The following is an 18842-nucleotide window of genomic DNA, read 5'->3' on the forward strand; positions in this document are numbered from 1 at the left end:
GCAGTCACGCTGGAATGCAAAATGAGACGCCTGAAAATGAAAAAGTAAACCTGTCAATCATGTCACTCCTCTTTCAAAGGTGTCATAATCCCACGCTGAAAGCTGCCACAGTGGACCTGTTGCAGTCAGTTGAGGAAGTGAATGATAATCCATTTTCCACTGACTGAAAGGTTGGAAAAAGAAACAATATTTGCAAGTGTGATGCATCCGTGTTGAACTTTTCAAGTCTTTTTCAAAGAAGTGCTTTTAGGCCGGGCGAACCAAGTGACATTTGGGGAAGAAAGAAAAACCTCACTAAACCAAATATTGTTACAGTGAACATAATACAAAAGGGAGCTTATGTAATGTAGTCGTCACCATGGCGACAAGCCGGGATTTGTGTACGGTTGCGGTGATGTGCTCCATTTGAATTAGGTTGCACCTGTGTGTATTGTACATGAAAATAATGGATGGTGCACAGTGAATGGGACCATGCTTCGTTTTTTTTTTTTTTATTCTAATTATATCAGATAGAGCCAATTATGTGTTTATTTAAATGTTCTTTATTTTTAAAAACCTATTAAAATATTTTAAAATCTAAAAGATTAGATTATATTTAAATTTATTTTTTTTCAGTTTTTTAAATGATAGGGTCAAAAATCTTCCTAAATTCCTAAAATTGTAGCATTTTGTAATTATTTTTTTTGTTTCATACATGAAAAGATATCATGAGATGAGAACATCTACTGTAAGATGATAGATACATACACAAACATGCTGATTTATAGCACCACCAGAACGGTCAATACATTTCTTCACCGCATATAAACATTGCAGCAAATTAATATTTATGACCATACCGCCATTTCTAATAAATATTTAATGTCATCTAACTCACAAAAAGGTTCAAAGGGTTTGTTTAATTCAAAGTGTTGATCTTTCTGCCCACTACAGCATATACTGTATATACAGCAATTCACATAAATATAGCATCCTGTTATCAGCTGTGTTAGTTTCGTAGCCATGAATATTTGACTTGTTCTTTGAGTACCATGCGTGTACTGTCCACCAACACACTCCCCTCCAAAAGTAATGGAACGGACGAACTGGCTCTTTTATTTTCTGAGATAGACAGACAGAAAGCGCTCATCAATTTAGTTTGTCAGTTTTTGCATAAGTTTAAGTGACATCTGACTATGGGGCTTTGTGAAAATGCTCCACTTAGGTCTTATTCTCACTACATGTGTGCGCCTACCTCGCATAAGTGCTGCGTCCTCATTTTGACTCTTGGGTCTAGCAGTAAAACATCGAGGTGAGGTGGTGGAGATAAAAGCAAAAGCCTGTAATGTGGTACGACACAAGACTTTACATGTGCAGAGGAGAAAAGTCATCATAATAAAATCTTGCTCTGATAAAAAAAAAAAAAGCCCTGTTGACTGTCAAATATTAATGACCCCCGTGAAAGGCTTTGCAGCACATCTGAATTTATAAACAGAAAAGGCCTTAAATTACTTTCCCATCTCCTTACGACCACACCCGAGATCACACTCTCTCTCTCTCAAACTGTTTATGTTCAGCAATTGTGCGTGTGCGCGTGCACGCTGTGTTTGTGCAGCACTTATTATTCAATTTTCCACTTCCTGCCGTGAGTCACCATCAATGGAGGAAATTCTTTACAGCTCTACCTTTATCATTTTTTTCAACATTTAAAAAAAATATCATCATGCACACCCAGGACAAAGGCAGGAATTTGTGTGTGTGTTTTGTTTGACTAGGAGATTCGTTCATTTGCTTTGGTTACTAAAGCTGCATTATGGAGCAGTTACATAAGCACCTTGCTTGTTTAAGTGTGTCATGAGCAGAGAAAATGGCTTTTGCAAAGTTACAAGACGATGATAAAACGCAACACGCCGTTGTATCCCGCTTATCTTTGAATCCAAGATGTGCTTTGCGTTGATAAAAATTGCTCTCGGTGGGGGAGAATCTTAAAGGGACTGTATGTGATTGCGGCGTATAAGAAATGGCTCACGTCTCATCACATGAGAAAAATGATGGGGTTTTAGTTTTAGTTATGGAAATGGAGTTGGAAATATACAGTGCATTCCAACATACCTGATTCAAATGATCAACTCATCAGCAAGCTTTGCATCAGCTTGAAAAGCATCCTTTAGCTCAGCCAATGTCAATATTAAGAGTGAACAAGCCTGGACGTGTCTTGTTTATCTGCTAGCAACAGTGAGAAGATTTCAACAAACTTAGTCATGCACGAAAAAGATCAAAACATAACAAATTTATCATCGTTTTAGGAAATAGTAACATTAATTTCTAACCTCAAAACAGCGCCCTAAATGGAGGACAATTCAAAATTTCCCCAACCCACCAGTTGAGTCACTGGCCTATATCATGTTCTGACTTGTTTACAAATTTGCGTCGTACCAGAATTCAGTCACAAACCGAAGACCCGCTGTGCAAGCACTCCGCCTGATAGAAGCTCCGCGTTGTCTGTAGCAGGCCTCGGCACGTTTCATCACTTTCGCCGTCCCTCCACTACCGTACCGATGACCTTTTCTATTTTATACAGCATGTCGGATAAAGGTCACAACTGTTTTTTGCGATTGGAAACTATATTCGCTCTCTGATCCTGATGTATATCTTTTATTCCATTATGCTTGAAAATAAACATGCAAATAGAATGACAAAAGCTCTGTTGGATTACAAGTGGACCAGCCAGAACATCTCTGCTTTGGACTATTTCATTACTTTTGTTTTGATTTGAATGATCTGTGACCTTCAACTAATACATTCAATCTACTGCAATGTTAGACTTGATTTCATTTCATCCCTCTGTCTTCCATTTTGTCTTGTCTTTTTCTATGTGCGACACTTCTCTTTTTTAAGTCTTGGGCAAAAGGAGATGAGAAAGGACTCCACTTAAGCTCCCTCCCCCTCCCTCACAATGAGATGGAAACATTAATCAATTAGGTGGCTCTGAAAGGAGATGAAGCTGCCTCTGCTCTGGAAATGAAATGCCGTAGACTTTTAAATCCAGTCAAAAGGGCGTCCCCCTCGATTTACCACCCCCAACCGCCCCCGATCGTGTTTTCTCCTTCAACCCCCCCTTTTTCATCCTCCAGTCCCATACAAGTAGGTCGTCCAATGAGAATATGATGAAGATGAGTTGGGTTTATTTAAGTGTAAAATGGAAGGAGAGTGAGCTTGGGGGAGAGGAAAAAAAAAAGACATCTGTGCTAATTTTCTCTATCAGATAACTGACTTTATTGGTACACTTGTGCATGGCTGTAATCTAATCAAACAGGCGCATTGTTGGTGGCAAAGAAGCTCATTGACAGCATGGAATATGGGGTCGGAGGAGGAGTGGGGGGTAGGGGGGGGGCTTGTTTGAATAGACCATTGTGCGGTGGAACAAGAGGCAACATAGTGTCATTATCGGAGGTCAGCTCTTCCAAAAGGTTGGCAAAGGTTCACTACTGTGCATGCTGTGCTCACTGCACCTCATCAAAATAAAAAAGTATCATTTTACATGATATGATCAATGCAACTGTGAGTTGCCATTCGAAACATTAAAGAGACAACTATATATCATTGTAGACTAAATCCTGTTTTAATAGTATTCTTTCATATCATGAGTGTGTCCCCTCATCTGTAACAGCCATGCAGAACTTTGGAAATATTATTTAATGTCACTTTAATAAGTTCCTAATTCACACAAATTTCTTATTGTTTTACGAAGCAGGGCTGAACTTTTCATTTATTTATTTATTTATTTATTTATTTATTTATTTATTTATTTTATTTACTCAGTACAGGAGGAAATGGCAAGAAAAATAACATGATTGTTCCTCTTATTAAAATTCAATGTAGCAGAAATATCAGGTAGAAGTTATTGATAGTTAGTTGGACAATTTCATCGGTATCAACAATGTTTTTTTTTTCCCATTCAGAGTTAAAGTAAAGAGGAAATGGTAGCCAGTAACGAGATGAGTCAGTCATGAGGATAATTATGAATTAAATGAAAAAAAAAAATCAAATTGTACTCTCTAAAGACGTACTTTTTTGCTATTAAGGCTCATGAGTTAGTGTGACAGCAAAAAGGCCCATTAAATGCTTTCTGCCTTTTTTATATGAATGACTTTGCTTTTGACTTTATCTGCCAATGAATTTCTCTTTATATCCGTTTAAGCTCAATCAGAAAGCAATTCAGCTCTCTTTAACTTTTCACTTTCGCATTTCCAAGCAACTCTGGTGAGATAAATGAAAGCACTTTTGCTTGCTGAAGCCCCTGGTTTGATTCTCAACCGAGTATTTTTGTTATTTTGACTCAGACCTTCAAGCGATGACAAATTAGAGAGACAAAGTGGAATTAAATGTTAAAGGTATTGCCATGAAATGAAAGTGACCCATAAGGGGATTTTAATGACTTTTCATTCCGGTTACAAGGGAGCAGAAATGCTTTAAATAGATACAAACCGAGAACACTTTAACAGGAAATAAATGTGGTGGTTTTTTTGCACCACTCTTCAGCGGTAATTTAAGACCAAAGCATTCTTGTCAGGAATACATTTTGTACTTTTTCTCCTCTCCCCTGCATCAATTCTTGTGTAAAGAGAATATAGCAGTGGTGACCCAAGACTTTTGCCCAGTGTTTTCCAAATTAGTTTGACCTCATGTTGGCATGGTGATAATAATACCGATACCCCCCAAAAAATTATGCAAGTTTAAATTGCTTGTTCTATTAAATAATATGTTTTGTAGAAATGAAACAATCTGGTTCTTAAATGTGCTATGCTGTTGTCAATGGAAACATAACTAGATTGTTGTTTTAAGTAGCAATGTTCTTCCTCTTTTAAACTCCTTTATTCCAAACACCTACTCCAAGATTGTTTTGCTTCGATCGTATCGATACTTGAATCGATCTGCACCTGTTCTACTGTAATATTTCCTCCACTTTACATTACATTAGCTTACAGAGATGATTAGAACTTGATTGGCACACCCAGCGCTGGCCAGAAATGTCTTTGACGTAGCATTTTATGTGATCGAAAAGTGTGAGGTCAGCATCAGGACAGCTGGCCTACAGCCCAAAGTGCATCCCGGTGTGGTGTAACGCGTGTGATGCTCAAGAAACGTGTCATGGAAAAGCATTTTGGCCGTAAGCGTGTTATTTTCCTTCTCGGGGCTCTGCTTGGACATTGTTCTGTACTTACATCCTGTTGTGTCCACCAGTGTGTGTGAGACTGTTGAGTGCGTGTGCGTGTTTTAGTGTGTGAGAGGTCAAGACTGAAGCTGTGTGTGTAACATGGAAGCCACCAGAGGTCAAGCATGCTGGTTAACTCTTTGTAGGGAGGGCAAAGCGGCATACATGGATGTTGATACTTAGATTTAGTTCCTAAAATGGACACGGAATGTCTCAATTGCAAAAATTAGGATTAGAAAACTGTTCACATTGAAAAGGTAAACAGATAAACTTCAAAAAAGCACATCAGTGGTTTAGAACAAGCGTGGACTTCAATCAAGTGAACTGTGAGCTTGATGCATAAAAATGGATTGGATTGTGGGTGAGTGGGTGAGGATTGTTTGGAGTGGGCTCATGGGGAAACTGAGCTCATTAAAATGAAAGAAGTGTTACTTTTATGATGCATTTGTTGAATTCAAACATTAAATGAGCAAGTTACATATTTCATGCAGCTTTTATTATTCAATCACTGTTTTTACAATGGTTTCAAAAAGCCAATAAAGCAAGAACAATTTAGACAATAGTAAGGTGTCTATATATATTCAAATTAGAAATAAATAATATGAAACATAAAATATAAAGTAAATAATAAAAAATCACATTGCACAGGTTTGTATTTTCAGATTCATTTTATCTGAGTTTTAATATAAAAAAACAATTATCATTTTGAGGGAGTCCATTTTTATTGTTCATTAGTTTTAACAATAAGTAAATAGTGTTTTTCGAATGTTTTTTTTTTTTACATCCAAAATGAATAAAGTCAACCAATAATGTGCGATTAAATGAATGGGTACTAAATCTGGTTTCTGATTCGGCTTTCTGGTTGGTTCAATTAAGGCGATAAAATCCCAGTTTGGCCACAAGAGGTCACAGTTTGCTAGGCGCGCGTAGTAGGAAGGTGCGCTCTCCAATCGAAACAGTGCAAAGTGAGTGAGCGAGAGAGAGAGAGAGCGAGAGAGAGAGAGAGCGAGAGAGAGAGAGAGAGAGAGAGAGAGAGAGAGAGAGAGAGAGAGCGAGAGCGAGAGCAAAAGAGAGAGGTGCACATTCGACAGGATCTCGGCTCCTACCAGTCCCGCGGACCCTGTTATGGACGTCAGGTTCTATCCGGCTCCCCCCTCCAGCGTGGGTGCATGCACGTTAGCGCCTGACTCCACTTTGGACTATTACCACTCCAATAAGGTAAAAAAAACAAAACTCCTTTCTCTTTTTACTTTCCATCTCCTTATGCGTGGCATCCATCGCAACCGTGACAAGTGCTCCACTTTTCCCCCCTAGAGAAAAAACTGCGCAGGGCTTGCTTTGGACGCATAACTTTGTGTTTTGTAGAATTTAAAGTAAACAAAGATAGGAAAAAGGCATTGATGCACCTGTTTTAGCGTTTATCGGGTTCTGGGGTGACTTCCGATCAGCTGTATTGAATTTTCCCTGATTTCTAGTTTTTGCTTTACAATAAAGTGCTTGACAGCTTGTTTTTGAACTAACTTGGAATTGCAATAATAATCTGACTGAATGACACTAATGTATGCATTGTGCTTCAGGGTGGGCTCGGGGGGTCACCTATATGGAATTGCTATAAAAGCCCCAAAATCCGCTTAGAAATGTACAGTGGTGTCTTGACATATGAATTAGAATTTTTCAAGATACGAGCTGTGACCCGACCGATTTCCCAATACTAATTAGCATCCATGTTGCAGTCCATGAAGCAATGGCTTGAACACAAATGGTTGAGCAACATGTAGACAGACAATGTGGCAGTACTCACATGTATTCTTTATTCGATGCATAGAGATACCAATATTAGTGTTGTATCGATGAGCTGAAGATGGAATGTTATGAATTCCACTTGGGTTTCAAGCGGGACACTCCCCCCCCCCCTGCTCATGCAATATATGGGATTCATTATGCTTCAGGCGCACAACATTTTATTTAATTATGTCATCACCGTTTGCAATATTATAGAGTGCATTTCTTTTTCATTAAAATACCCATTAGAATATTTTTTGGAAGGTTGGAATTGAAGATTGGCCTTTGCATTCATTTAATTAAGAAAAGAAAATTTGCAATACAAATGCTTTGAGTTGTGTGTATCTCAAAGCACCACTGTACAATTTCCATTGTTGCAGCAGAACGGTTTGTTGTGATTGTGTCTTGTTTAGTGTCACATCATTTCAGTAGTAAACATGCATTGACTCCCCTATTTATTAGCTACAATTGTCTTTTTGTCAATTTTGCAAGATACTAGTTTACATTTTTGCCTTATCGTTTACTAATGTGGCTCTGCAGCAGTTTGGGCTCTGATGACAATGTGTTTAAGATAACATATTAAGATATTTGTTGACCCCATTTTGCTATCTGTGTTGATTGATGCACACAAGCGTATGCGGCCCCTATTTCTAGTGGTGGTGCGCTGGCTGTCGGCCATATATGGAACTGATTTGAAAAAAGCCCCCCAAAAAGGGCCTGAATATATAATTATCAACATTTCTTTTCATAATTTGATCATATTATACATTGGTGACTCCACCGACACTTTGAAAGTGTAGCTTTTTTAAAAATGTGCCTTATATAAATATACTATCGTATTAGAATTCACTAGTACTATATATGTCGTTGTATAAACAAATAGAAAGTGTCCTTTCTTTGCACTTTGATGACTCACAGAAATAGAACATTTACTTTAGAGGGCCCTATGGATGCCTTCTTGAGTGGTACTGACAATCACAGTATGTGAAAAGGTGATTTTAAAGCACCCTGAGGGATGATGAATTGCTTGCCCCTCAATGGGAAATTCGGTTTTGGTCACAGGGATCAAGAAGGAACTGTATGTTGCTCCTCTGATTTTTAAGACAGCCCTTTCTGTAAAAAAAAAAAGACACAACTGTCAATATATCTTTTCCTGCCATTGTCTGGTTACATAACAAGTTGTATAGTTGGCGTTATGGGGCAGGCAGGCAGGCAGGCAGGTACACGGCGGTGTCAGATAACTCCAAGTAACAGCTGTGACTGCGCCTACAACTGCGTAACTGTTGAATAACCATGCGTCCCGGATTGTTGTGACCTTTCGCTTGAGCGGGGATCCTCTGTTGCGTCAGGTGGAATTGAGTGTAAGGAATTATTAGAATAACTCTTTTTTTTTTCCCAAAAAATATAATAACATGGTGCATGAGTAGTGAGCAAATGACACATTATTTTTCAAACTCCTTCAATCCTCCCTATACCGTATTTAAGTGGTGGTGGTGTACCTAATGTTGTGTCTGTAAGTGTGTGTATTTAATGTCATCCAGGATGTGAGCGAGATATGATTCACATTCCATATGTCTATGCATGTCATAATTCATGGAGAAAAGCCCACACTTTGCTTTGTCAAGGAGCGTCTGCCAATGTGATTAGACGCTCATTCATTGTGCTTGATGGAAGAAGATATGATTTCTTGATTGACCATGCATTCAATCAATATGCTCTCGCTCGACCTCACTATTTTATGCGTTTTTACGAAAAACAAAAGTTTAAAAAAAAAAAAAAGAGTTTTTTTTTTTTTTTCTTCAGCCAGAGGGCATTGCAAGCTCCCAGCTGCGTCCAAGTTGTCCGCCGCTGCTCGCACAATCACCGTTAGTCATCTTTACATTGGGCCCTGAGATCCTTCCTAATCTTTGTGAAGCCCCCGCGCGTCCTCCCCGAGTGGGAGGCTTGTTTGCCAGCGCTGAAGGCCACTTTCTCTATAAAAATGCCTGTTTTAGCAGTGGGGCTGACTATTTGTCAAATGCATTATGACTTGTGCATATAACCCCCCCCCCCCCCACCTCACACACTCACACACACACTTCCCCCCCAGGCTCAATCACTCGGCTGCGTTGTAAAGTTGGATAGATTACTGGAGCTACTGCACCCTCGTTCTCTTACTCTCTCCATCCACCTCCATCCTTTTCTCTAAGAGAAGGCCCTCTGTAATTTATATATATATATATATATATATATATATATATATATATATGTATGTATGTACATACGTATGTATGTATGTATATATATATATGTATGTATGTATGTATGTATATATATATGTGTGTGTGTGTGTGTGTGTGTGTGTGTGTGTGTGTGTGTGTGTGTGTGTGTGTGTGTGTGTGTGTGTGTGTGTGTGTGTGTGTGTGTGTGTGTGTGTGTGTGTGTGTGTGTGTGTGTGTGTGTGTGTGTGTGTGTGTGTGTGTGTGTGTGTGTGTGTGTGTGTGTGTGTGTGTGTGTGTGTGTGTGTGTGTGTGTGTGTGTGTGTGTGTGTGTGTGTGTGTGTGTGTATGTATGTATGTATGTATGTATGTATGTATGTATGTATGTATGTATGTATGTATGTATGTATGTATGTATGTATATATATATATATATATATATATATATATATATATATATATATATATATATATATATATATATATATATATATATGTATGTGTGTATATGTGTGTATATATATATATATATATATATGTGTGTATATGTGTGTATATATATGTATATGTATATTTGGGGGGGGGATCTTGATCCTTTTTTTGGGTGTGCATGCCTTGGCCACCTGGGGGCAGTATAAGACAGACAGATGGATATCTTATCAGTACGGCATTAATATTTGTTGCTCTTTGCACAGGATAAAGAATATATGACTGCATTCTCTTAGATTGACATTGTATTCCTGCATGTGTTGCTGCGTTGTTTGTGTTCCGTCTCTTGAAATAGCAACACATAGTTGCTAATTTAAAAATTGGTGTACATGGGCATCAATTTTGGGCAATGTTCACTGCATTGACTGGGTGATTGCTCACCTCTTGTCATATGCAAAAGTATTTATAGTCTAACTGGTTACTCTCTTTCTTTGGAGGAATTAAGCTGGCTTGTCACCTTTTTGTGTGTGTGTGTGTGGGGGGGGTAGTCGCTTGAGGGAAAAGTTGCTAAACAGTGCGAACAAAGTGCAATGTTCGCAGAACTGACTGTGCTTTTGTCAACATGTGTCTCTTTGGTTGCAGCCATGTTGTTCGTGAAAGTAGTGCACATTGGCAGGAATGCACGTCTCAAAATATTTTTTAAAATTTGAATAATGAATCACCCGTCACTATTTAGGATTGGAATTGTAACATACAGCATCATTGCTTTATATCTCTGTATCCAGCAGTCTCTGTATCACCGCATTAGTCATGCCTTACTTGAGATTACGGCCCAAGCCCGTCTATATCTGCTCGTCGAATGTGTGCTCGTGTTATGTTTGGAGCTCAAACATAACTGCAACAGAAAGAGAAAATTCCCAGCGGTTCCTCGTCGTGTTCTCACAGATGAAGAAGTTAATTACACGGAGGCGAGCATTCTTCCGCCGGCAGCCTTGGACACAGACGTTTTTGGGGTTTTCACATTGTGCCCATTCATAACATTCTGCTGACTGGCCAGTCTACTGGCTGAATGTTAACCCATGCGTGGATGGGATGCGGAAATTACAATGTGGTGCCTTTGCGGAGGCGTATAACGACACGTTGATTATAGTGTTTAGTATTTGTTAAGCTCTCTAGCAATCAGGCCTGCTTTTCCTTTACTGTCCCAGAAATCTTGTGAAAAGGTCATGTGGACAAGCCGCGTAGCACTGCAGGCTCACACTGTCTTGCAGTTAAGTAGTCGCACATTAACACGAGGAGAAAGTTTGTGGTTAACAAAAAGTCTTGTCCTGATCACAACAACCACCATCAACTTTGTGGTGTTCCAATTTCACTTTGGAAGATCTTCTGCCACTTCTGTCATTTGGAAAGCTCGCAGGCTCACGCCACCAACTGCTGCATGCAAAAGCAACACGGCCACATCGCATCACATCCAAAGACGTCCGGGTAATTACAGTTTTGACGCTGATTGCCAGTGGAACCTCGGCCTGGCTGGCCCCGACCGGTGGCCCTCATTAAATCACATTAACCCTAATTACCATCTCTGACCCCGTTGACGCTCACATGGTACAGTCTTTCATCGTTGGCGTCCACGATACCAGGGTAGTCTCTTACAATATATTCTTGATTGGTTCCGGGAGTATGGGCACAGTATATAATATCCTTCAGCGACGTGGAAACCAAAAAAAAGAAAAAGAAAAACCAGATGTGTTCCAGCCTCGATAAGGTCTTGAAAGACAGACGTTTATTATTCTGCTGCCTTTGGTGTGGTTCGAACCCGACCTGCGGGAAACGCTGAGTGATGCCTTTCACTTAGCAATGAAAAACAAACAGGAGAAGTACAGTGTGTGCATGCTCCACTGGAGATAAGTGCTGCGTGGCTATACGTAGAAGAAGCGAGCCACTATATACGTTTATAATGACAATGTATTCAGAGTACTCTCAATTTGTGTTAAGTAACTTAATGGCTAGTGCAGGATGGCGGACCGCAGAAGTTATTGTTGACATTTGGCTGGCTTATAGGTCAGGAGAGTTTATTATAATGTTTAAAGCAGGCTTTGCCAACCCCCCCCCCCCCCCCCCCCCCAGCAAATTAGGAATGCAATTCCTTTCTGGGAGCAGAACGACTCGGCTGCAATATCTGCTTGGCAATCCTTTCACATGTACTTAAAGTGAACTAATGATAAACACAGCAAGGATGAACCGGAAAGCCTTTTGCTAAGAAATTGTGTCAAAGTGGGGGGAAAAAAGGTCATTGCATATTTCGACCCACAGGAGGTGTGTCCAACAACAACGTCGTACTGTAAAGCACAGATCTCTAAACACGGCCCTGGAGGGCTTCCATCTTGTTTTTGATGTCTCCCTCAAATGATCAGGGTCGTCATCAGGCTTCTTCTGAGCTTGCATTTAGTCTGAACATTTGAATCGAGCGAGTTGGAGGAGGGATACATCTAAAAGACGCTTGACAGCAGCCCTCAAGGACCAGAGCTGGACATCCTTGCTGTAAAGTGGCGGAGTCATTATGATCACTACCACCTTGCACATAAGAAACAAATAGAAATCATTTATAGTCCAAAGTTCACTGTATGCTTGATGATGCACTGGCACAGGCGGAACCAAAAGTTGCCATTTGATTACTGTCATGCAAATCATTAAGGCTGACCCCCAATTTGCATACTAGCGAGAGGAAAAACGAAAAATGCTGTTACATTAGATCTGACTGACAGATTTTACATTATGTCTAAAAAAAAAAAAATGGTGACAAAAACAACGTTGAAAGACCAAGTAAGAATGCGCCCATCTGGTGTATCAGACGCGAAGATCGCAAGCCTGGGCAAACGCCGGCGGTTGTCTTAGCGTCCTCAGGCATGTCCTGTGCAAACAAAAGTCAAAATGACTGCTTCACATCCATGACAATTTCAACACACTCTCTCACTCTCTCACTCGCTCACTCACTCACTCGCTCGCTCACTCACTCACTCACTCACTCACTCACTCACTCAATTTGTCTGCGCATGAGTCATGTAAATGAACAAGCTTTGTGTTATTGTGCGACTGAAACTCACCGTGTTAATGGATAACACATTGTTGTCAATAAATGAGCTGGTCCATTTTTTTGTCTGCTTTTGAGTGGTTGTGTGTGTGTGTGTGTGTGTGTGTGTGTGTGTGTGTGTGTGTGTGTGTGTGTGTGTGTGTGTGCTTTTATGTGTGTATATCATCCCAAAGCCGCAGCCCTCTCTCTCCCCCAGGGCCCCTTACCGCCCGCCTCAATCTACCCACGGCACCACTCGGGGCATTTTGGGGCTTTGTTCACAAGGTTTTTCGTCATGGATTTGCTGGCCGACTCTCGAGGAATTCCATTTGTTGCGTGCTGATAGTCTCCGAGCTACCTAGTCCCGGTGACTCGTGATCATAGCATCAGGAGAGGGCAAATGAAGACGTTTTTGAGTTTTCATTGACAGGTTTTTGCAGGGTCACTGGTGTTAGGCAGATTTTAAAGTGCAAGAGCTTTTGGTTCTTTTCTTGGCTTAAAATTTGTTCACATGATTATATTGCTGCATAACAATTGAAGATCAATTTAGTATTTTTATATTTTTGGAATTTTAGCATTTTTTTTCTCCCTCACTGTAATTACTTCTTTAATGCCTTGATGGTGGCCAGCAGATAGAGACAAGGTAATGAAAAAAAATGCATTGATAAATTAACATGTTTTAGTTCCATTATTCCATTCATTTAAACATTTTCAGGTTATGGAATTTTACTTCCCCAGGCCCGGAGAAGCTCAAGTAAATTGTTTTAGATTTACCTGAGCAGCTAATGAAATCAGCTGCATAGGAAATAATTGATGTATTATTTGATGTTTTTTCCCCCATATTGTTTATTATTATTATTATTATTTTATTTGACGATACAGTCAATACAAGTGTGACCTGGCCAAATGAGACAGAAGTACTCTGTAGCAATAAACCAAAACAATACGATTACAAGACAAATAGCCTCTAATCACATACACTAGTGGTAATATTGTATGAACTGAATGCTGACCAAATGTTTCCAGATGGAAAGATCCATAAAGATTCCTCCAGATGAATGTTTGCTTTCACAAATGCGTCGCTGCTTTCAAAGTCACCTCCATTTCCTGTATTGATCACCAAGGCACAAAAAAGGCTTTGTGTCTGCCGTGATAACTAACGTCGCGATGTGTTCCGTGTCCTCACTGTGCAAACATAGCAAGGCATTGACACGCAGCTTGCACAGGCGTGTGGCAGTGTGAGGCGCGTGCGTGGACGTATATAAACAGAAGGGGAATTGTTCAAATGGGGGGGGGGGGGGGGGTCGTGCCATTTTTTGGAGTTGTACAACGTATAAGTTAGTTATTTAGACAAATATTTTGAAGTCAAAGTCTCATTTTTTTAATCACAAAAAAGGCTGACTTTCAAGGGTGTGTAGATTTTTTAAATCCACTGTGTGAAATGTTCTCAGTCGTCATACACTTTACTTATTTTTTTACTCGCTTGTAAATTACATTTAAATTACAGACCAGATCTGTTGTAAACAATTCAAGAAGAATTTTTTTTTCCCAAGACAAGTGTGACACCAAATAAGAATATTGATGGCCATAACATCTGCTTGGCAGAGACAGAGCTGCACTGTGTTTGTTTGCAGAGTAGCAGTGTAACTGGAGCCAGAATATCTTTTCTCTCCAAACTTCCATCTTGACACGTGACTTTCAAAAGTTATCTCTTTGAGATGCAAAAGCGCATTCTGAGGTATATCACACGCATCCAATGAAGTACTTGCATGTTTTTTGGACTGCGAAGAGATTCAGTTGTGGCTAATCAGCAGATTTTTTTTTTTTTGGGGGTTAATTCTTTTTAGCTATGCATTACCTAATATTCTTTTAATGGACTTCACAGAAAGTGCTGATGGAATTACAAATTGGCAAAAGTGGCTCATTTGCACGGCCTGACTCCACCCCTTGGCTCTTTGGATTTGTTTCTGTGGAGTGATGGTTGTTAAAAGTCATTGTGAAGACTGCGCCCATTTGAAATGTTTCTCAATTTGTTCAGCTGCCTGACAATCATTTGTTTAGCTGGGCTGCAGGCTGCTTGTGAATTATTTTGAATGTGTTGTGCATGCCATCAATCCATCCGCTTTGTATTTTGACACATTTAGAATTTAAGGTCCTAAATGATGCTAATATCAATGTTTATAGAATTTGACTACCTGTTGACTGTGAAGCATACGTGCTAACCACTAGTGCTGCTAATATGATGCAACTTAAAATTAGTTTTGAGGTGACTCCTGTGTTGTGGTTACCCCCTGTTTGACATTTCAAAGCTAGGCCGCTTTTGAAGATTTGCCACATTTTTTTTTTCCCCAGTACGGTTATAAAGCCTCAATTGCCTTTCCTATCGTTGGCTGACCTGCTGAGCAAAGAACGCTTTGCAGTAATATTTTTATGAAAATCCTGTTGTTGGGTGTACAAATTTGCACAGAGTTTAGAGATATGCATGAAGAGAAAATGCTTTCAAATGTTCTCGAAACAGTCGACAGCAGTGAAATTTGCACATCAAACGTTTCGCAGAGAATGTTTTCACACACATCAGCTGAAAATGAGCAGCAGATTTCACACCAGCTGCTTTATCGCTTCACGGGCAAAATAATTACAAGATGAGAAATGTGCATTGGTGATTTTAAAAATGGTGGTGTGTGTTCAGGGAAACACTAACGTATACACCTTTTTTTTCATGTAGTCATATTTACGCAAAAGCAGCTATAAATTGAGACATTTTGGCTAGAAGGGGAAAAAAAATGAAGACCATAAACTCCCTTGCCGTTATTTGATGCCAATTACAGCATGACATTGCCAATTACTGGTTTGGCGTACTCGCTACAAGGCCGCTTTTCAATTCAATGTCAATCAAAACACTGATGTGATAAAAGTTTTCTAAAAATTGCAAAAGCCAACATAGGACTACGTACTGAGGGCCAAACACAACCAATTGAAACGTAATTATTGTTGTCGCTGCATTCGTAATGTGCCCGCTCGGAATTTTGACATTTTCCTCGTGTCGCTCGCTGGGATTCTCTCTCCTCTTCATCCTTGTCGTCAGCCAGTGTTAGTTGCCAGCGTGCGACTAAGTGACTGTGACAACAACCTCTGATGTTCCAGCTGCGGCAGATTTATGGCTTTATTAAAACGCATGTCGTGTAATTAGAAATGCTAATTCTTCCCCCGTAGTCGCTCGCCATTTTGTTGTTTCTTCTTTTGGCGGCTCATTCAATTACATGGGAAACTAAATGAGGACGGATTATTCAATCTTTGCAGGAAGCGTAATTAAGATTGTTTGGGAATAAATGACTATTAAGGATTCCTGTTTGTTATGAGATTTTAATGTTTCACACACGAGTGCCGGTCACGGGTTCATGATAATTTGTAACTTAAATTTATTGTCACAATTCATTAGGACACATTCAACAAATTATAGGTAAAATAAACACACTCGAATGATAATGATTAATGAGCCTATGATAGAAAGTATTCAGTATTGCATTTTGCAATCTGTACTGGGAACCGAAGAGTGGTGCAGCACAAAAATACACATTGGACTTTTTTTTTTTACTTACTACTTTTACTTTTATTATGATGTTCAGACCAATTTTCTTCCTCCAAATTTTAGGTATTTTTTGTTGTATGTGCAAGAGCAGTATATTTTCTTCACGGCTAATCGGGGGGGGATATTAAAACTTGTTTTTATTATAAATGTAGTCTTATACCCAGCTTTATTTGACATTACTGTGACTAATGAATTGTTTCCTTTCCTCAACGGTTCTCTTTCTCCCAATTAATTGCTTTTGTGGTGCTTTCTTTGGCTCTGTTTGGACTCATTATGAATTTGTTTATGTAAAGAGCAAGACGGCAGCCTGGTTGGACGGATCTCCTTTGCAAAAAATCGGTTTTCTCAGATGCGGTGGAATTTTGCACACAAGTATACTTGGCCTGAGTTGAACCTCCCTAGCTGGAAATGATTGTAGCGCAAAAGTAATTCTCATTAAAGTAATGAGAGAGAACTTTCCTCTCTTGATCGCCTGATCTTTTTGAAGAACTCTTTTGCTGAGTTGCACATCTCGCCAAATAGCGGCGAGATGACCGGCATGTGATATTTCTTTATGTACTGTACTTTTTAGTGGCTCCTCAGCAGCCTCTGCCAGGGATGTGCATTGATCTAGCATTGTAGCTCGATTTGCAAAAAAAAAAGTGCAATTGAAGTGAATCATAAAGTGTCACATGACTGCAGTGATTTGCATTTTTTCTGTATTTGAGCAACTATAGGCGGAATTAATTTCACTGTATCGTAGTTGTAAAGAAGCTGATCATATGGTATGTGCGGTGGCTGTGTTTGCTAATGAGCACAAAAAAACTCAACTCTCCAAAAGTTTGTTTGGTCTTTCTTGTTCTTGGATAAGTGATGATTTGACCGTTTGGAATGGCTTTTGAAAAAAAAAAAGCACATCCCAGCACAAATTTCAGCCGCTTTTATGAATATCTCTCGAAGATGTGATCCGTTAAAGACTGATGTTTTTCTTCCAAAAGCTTTGATCAGGCAAAATGCATTTTTTTTATTGATCTGCGATTCTACTGGTCGAGCAAAATAATATATACTGTGTGCAGGGGTCGAACTGGCCTTCAGAAAACCTTTATTAACATTAAAGACAATGTTTCAAAAGGGACATTCTAGATGTCTAATATAATCTAACAGTTAAACTAGTCTATGCTATTCAGATGGTCCATAACAGTGTTTTGGTTAAGATCTTACAAATCAGTATGCGTGTTCGCCACTGCAGCACATCTGTGGGAATAACCCGAACTCTGCACTCTGATTGGCCGGGAAACAAATTAGAAGTGTCAAAATTAATTGAGTAATAAAAATGTTAGGGTTTTTTTTCTTCAGTAATGTGCATTTAAGCTGTTAGAAAATCATGTGCCATAATTTGCCCCTTGCAATACTGAGCATCTGGACTAAAAAAAAAGAAAAAAAAATACTCAAAAGCACATGGCTGGAGTTAATTCTTTTCTCATTAAGGCATCGCAAGATTTTCTGATGCTTGACTGAGGTTAGGAGTCAATGTTTAACCAACACCGAAGCGCATTTAAGTACCTTCAATTGATTTTTCACTATTTTTCTTTACTCTGCTCTGCCTTTTGCAACAGCGAATACTCATTAATGTTGAACCTCGGATTCGGAAATGAGATCCGCACGTGTAAACTATTCAGACCGAAATGATCAGAATCCAATAATCAGTATTATAGAATGAGTGAGACCCTGCACTGCTGCCCTGACTGCAAGTCAAAGGTTTGTATTCCGTCAACAGTGTCGGGGAGTGATTAGACCTTGGCGACAAAGGCTGCGCTGTGCCATCAGTGTTCCCGAGCGGCATCTGCTTTTCGGAGCGTCCCCAAATGTGATGGCGAGTCACGGTGTCGTGTTACTCACTGGGCTTCACACAGTCAACGTGTTCACCTTGTCGATCAGGCCGATTATGTAACCCTCGGCGTGAGATGGAAAACATGTCAGAAGACCACCCTCTTGATGTGAAACAGTGAAGCGCTGATAGTTTATCAGAGCCGTCTCGTTCTGCACTAAGGTAACGACTGAAATAGTATTTGGTCTGTCCTCGGGGCAGAGATGTATTGCACAATTGGGTTATGAATGTAACCTGACGTGCCAGATGGTTTGTTTTAGGAATCTAGAAGGAATTGTTTGGACAAGTGCTTTCAAATAAAACTTGGGCGATTGGACAAACATCCTCTTGGAATTGTTGTGTTTTGGGGGCCCCGACTTGCCCAAAAGCCCACCAGTTTTGTATCCTGGTGAATAATCTATTATAGAGATTCTGGAACATGAGATGTTTGTAAAACTCAGTCATGAGAAGCCTTGGAAAGATCCCTGACATCACTTTCACCAATCAACAAGATGTTAAATAGTCTATTGATGGAAAGCCTGCCATTTTAGTTTGAAGATTGATTTCGGATTAATTCCAGGAGATATTTAGGGGCGTTGCTCCAAAGAAGCCAAATCACAATCAGATATTAATTTTTTTTATTTTTTTTGCTTACGCCATCTCTTATGGGCAGAGCATGGCATTTTAATCCGATCATTTTGAAGAGCCTCTTTTATTATTACTGATTGCGGGTG

General features: G+C 39.6%; 1 protein-coding gene across 5 annotated transcripts in view; it reads left to right on the top strand.

Moving 5' to 3' along the window:
- The first annotated feature begins 6208 nt into the window (after positions 1-6208).
- Positions 6209-18842, top strand: part of tox2 (TOX high mobility group box family member 2) — a 62986-nt gene continuing 50352 nt past the window's right edge. For 2 of the 5 annotated variants that reach the window (XM_085924763.1, XM_085924767.1), the window contains exon 1: positions 6209-6412. In XM_085924763.1, the coding sequence (XP_085780889.1) occupies positions 6320-6412 (93 nt within the window). In that variant the 5' untranslated portion in view covers positions 6209-6319. The remainder of the gene's footprint in view (positions 6413-18842) is intronic. The other 3 variants (XM_085924764.1, XM_085924765.1, XM_085924766.1) reach the window with 2 other exon arrangements.

This window comes from Syngnathus leptorhynchus, chromosome 11 (genome assembly GCF_054491065.1).
Source record: "Syngnathus leptorhynchus isolate UIUO chromosome 11, UIUO_Slep, whole genome shotgun sequence".
Classification (NCBI taxonomy): domain Eukaryota; kingdom Metazoa; phylum Chordata; class Actinopteri; order Syngnathiformes; family Syngnathidae; genus Syngnathus; species Syngnathus leptorhynchus.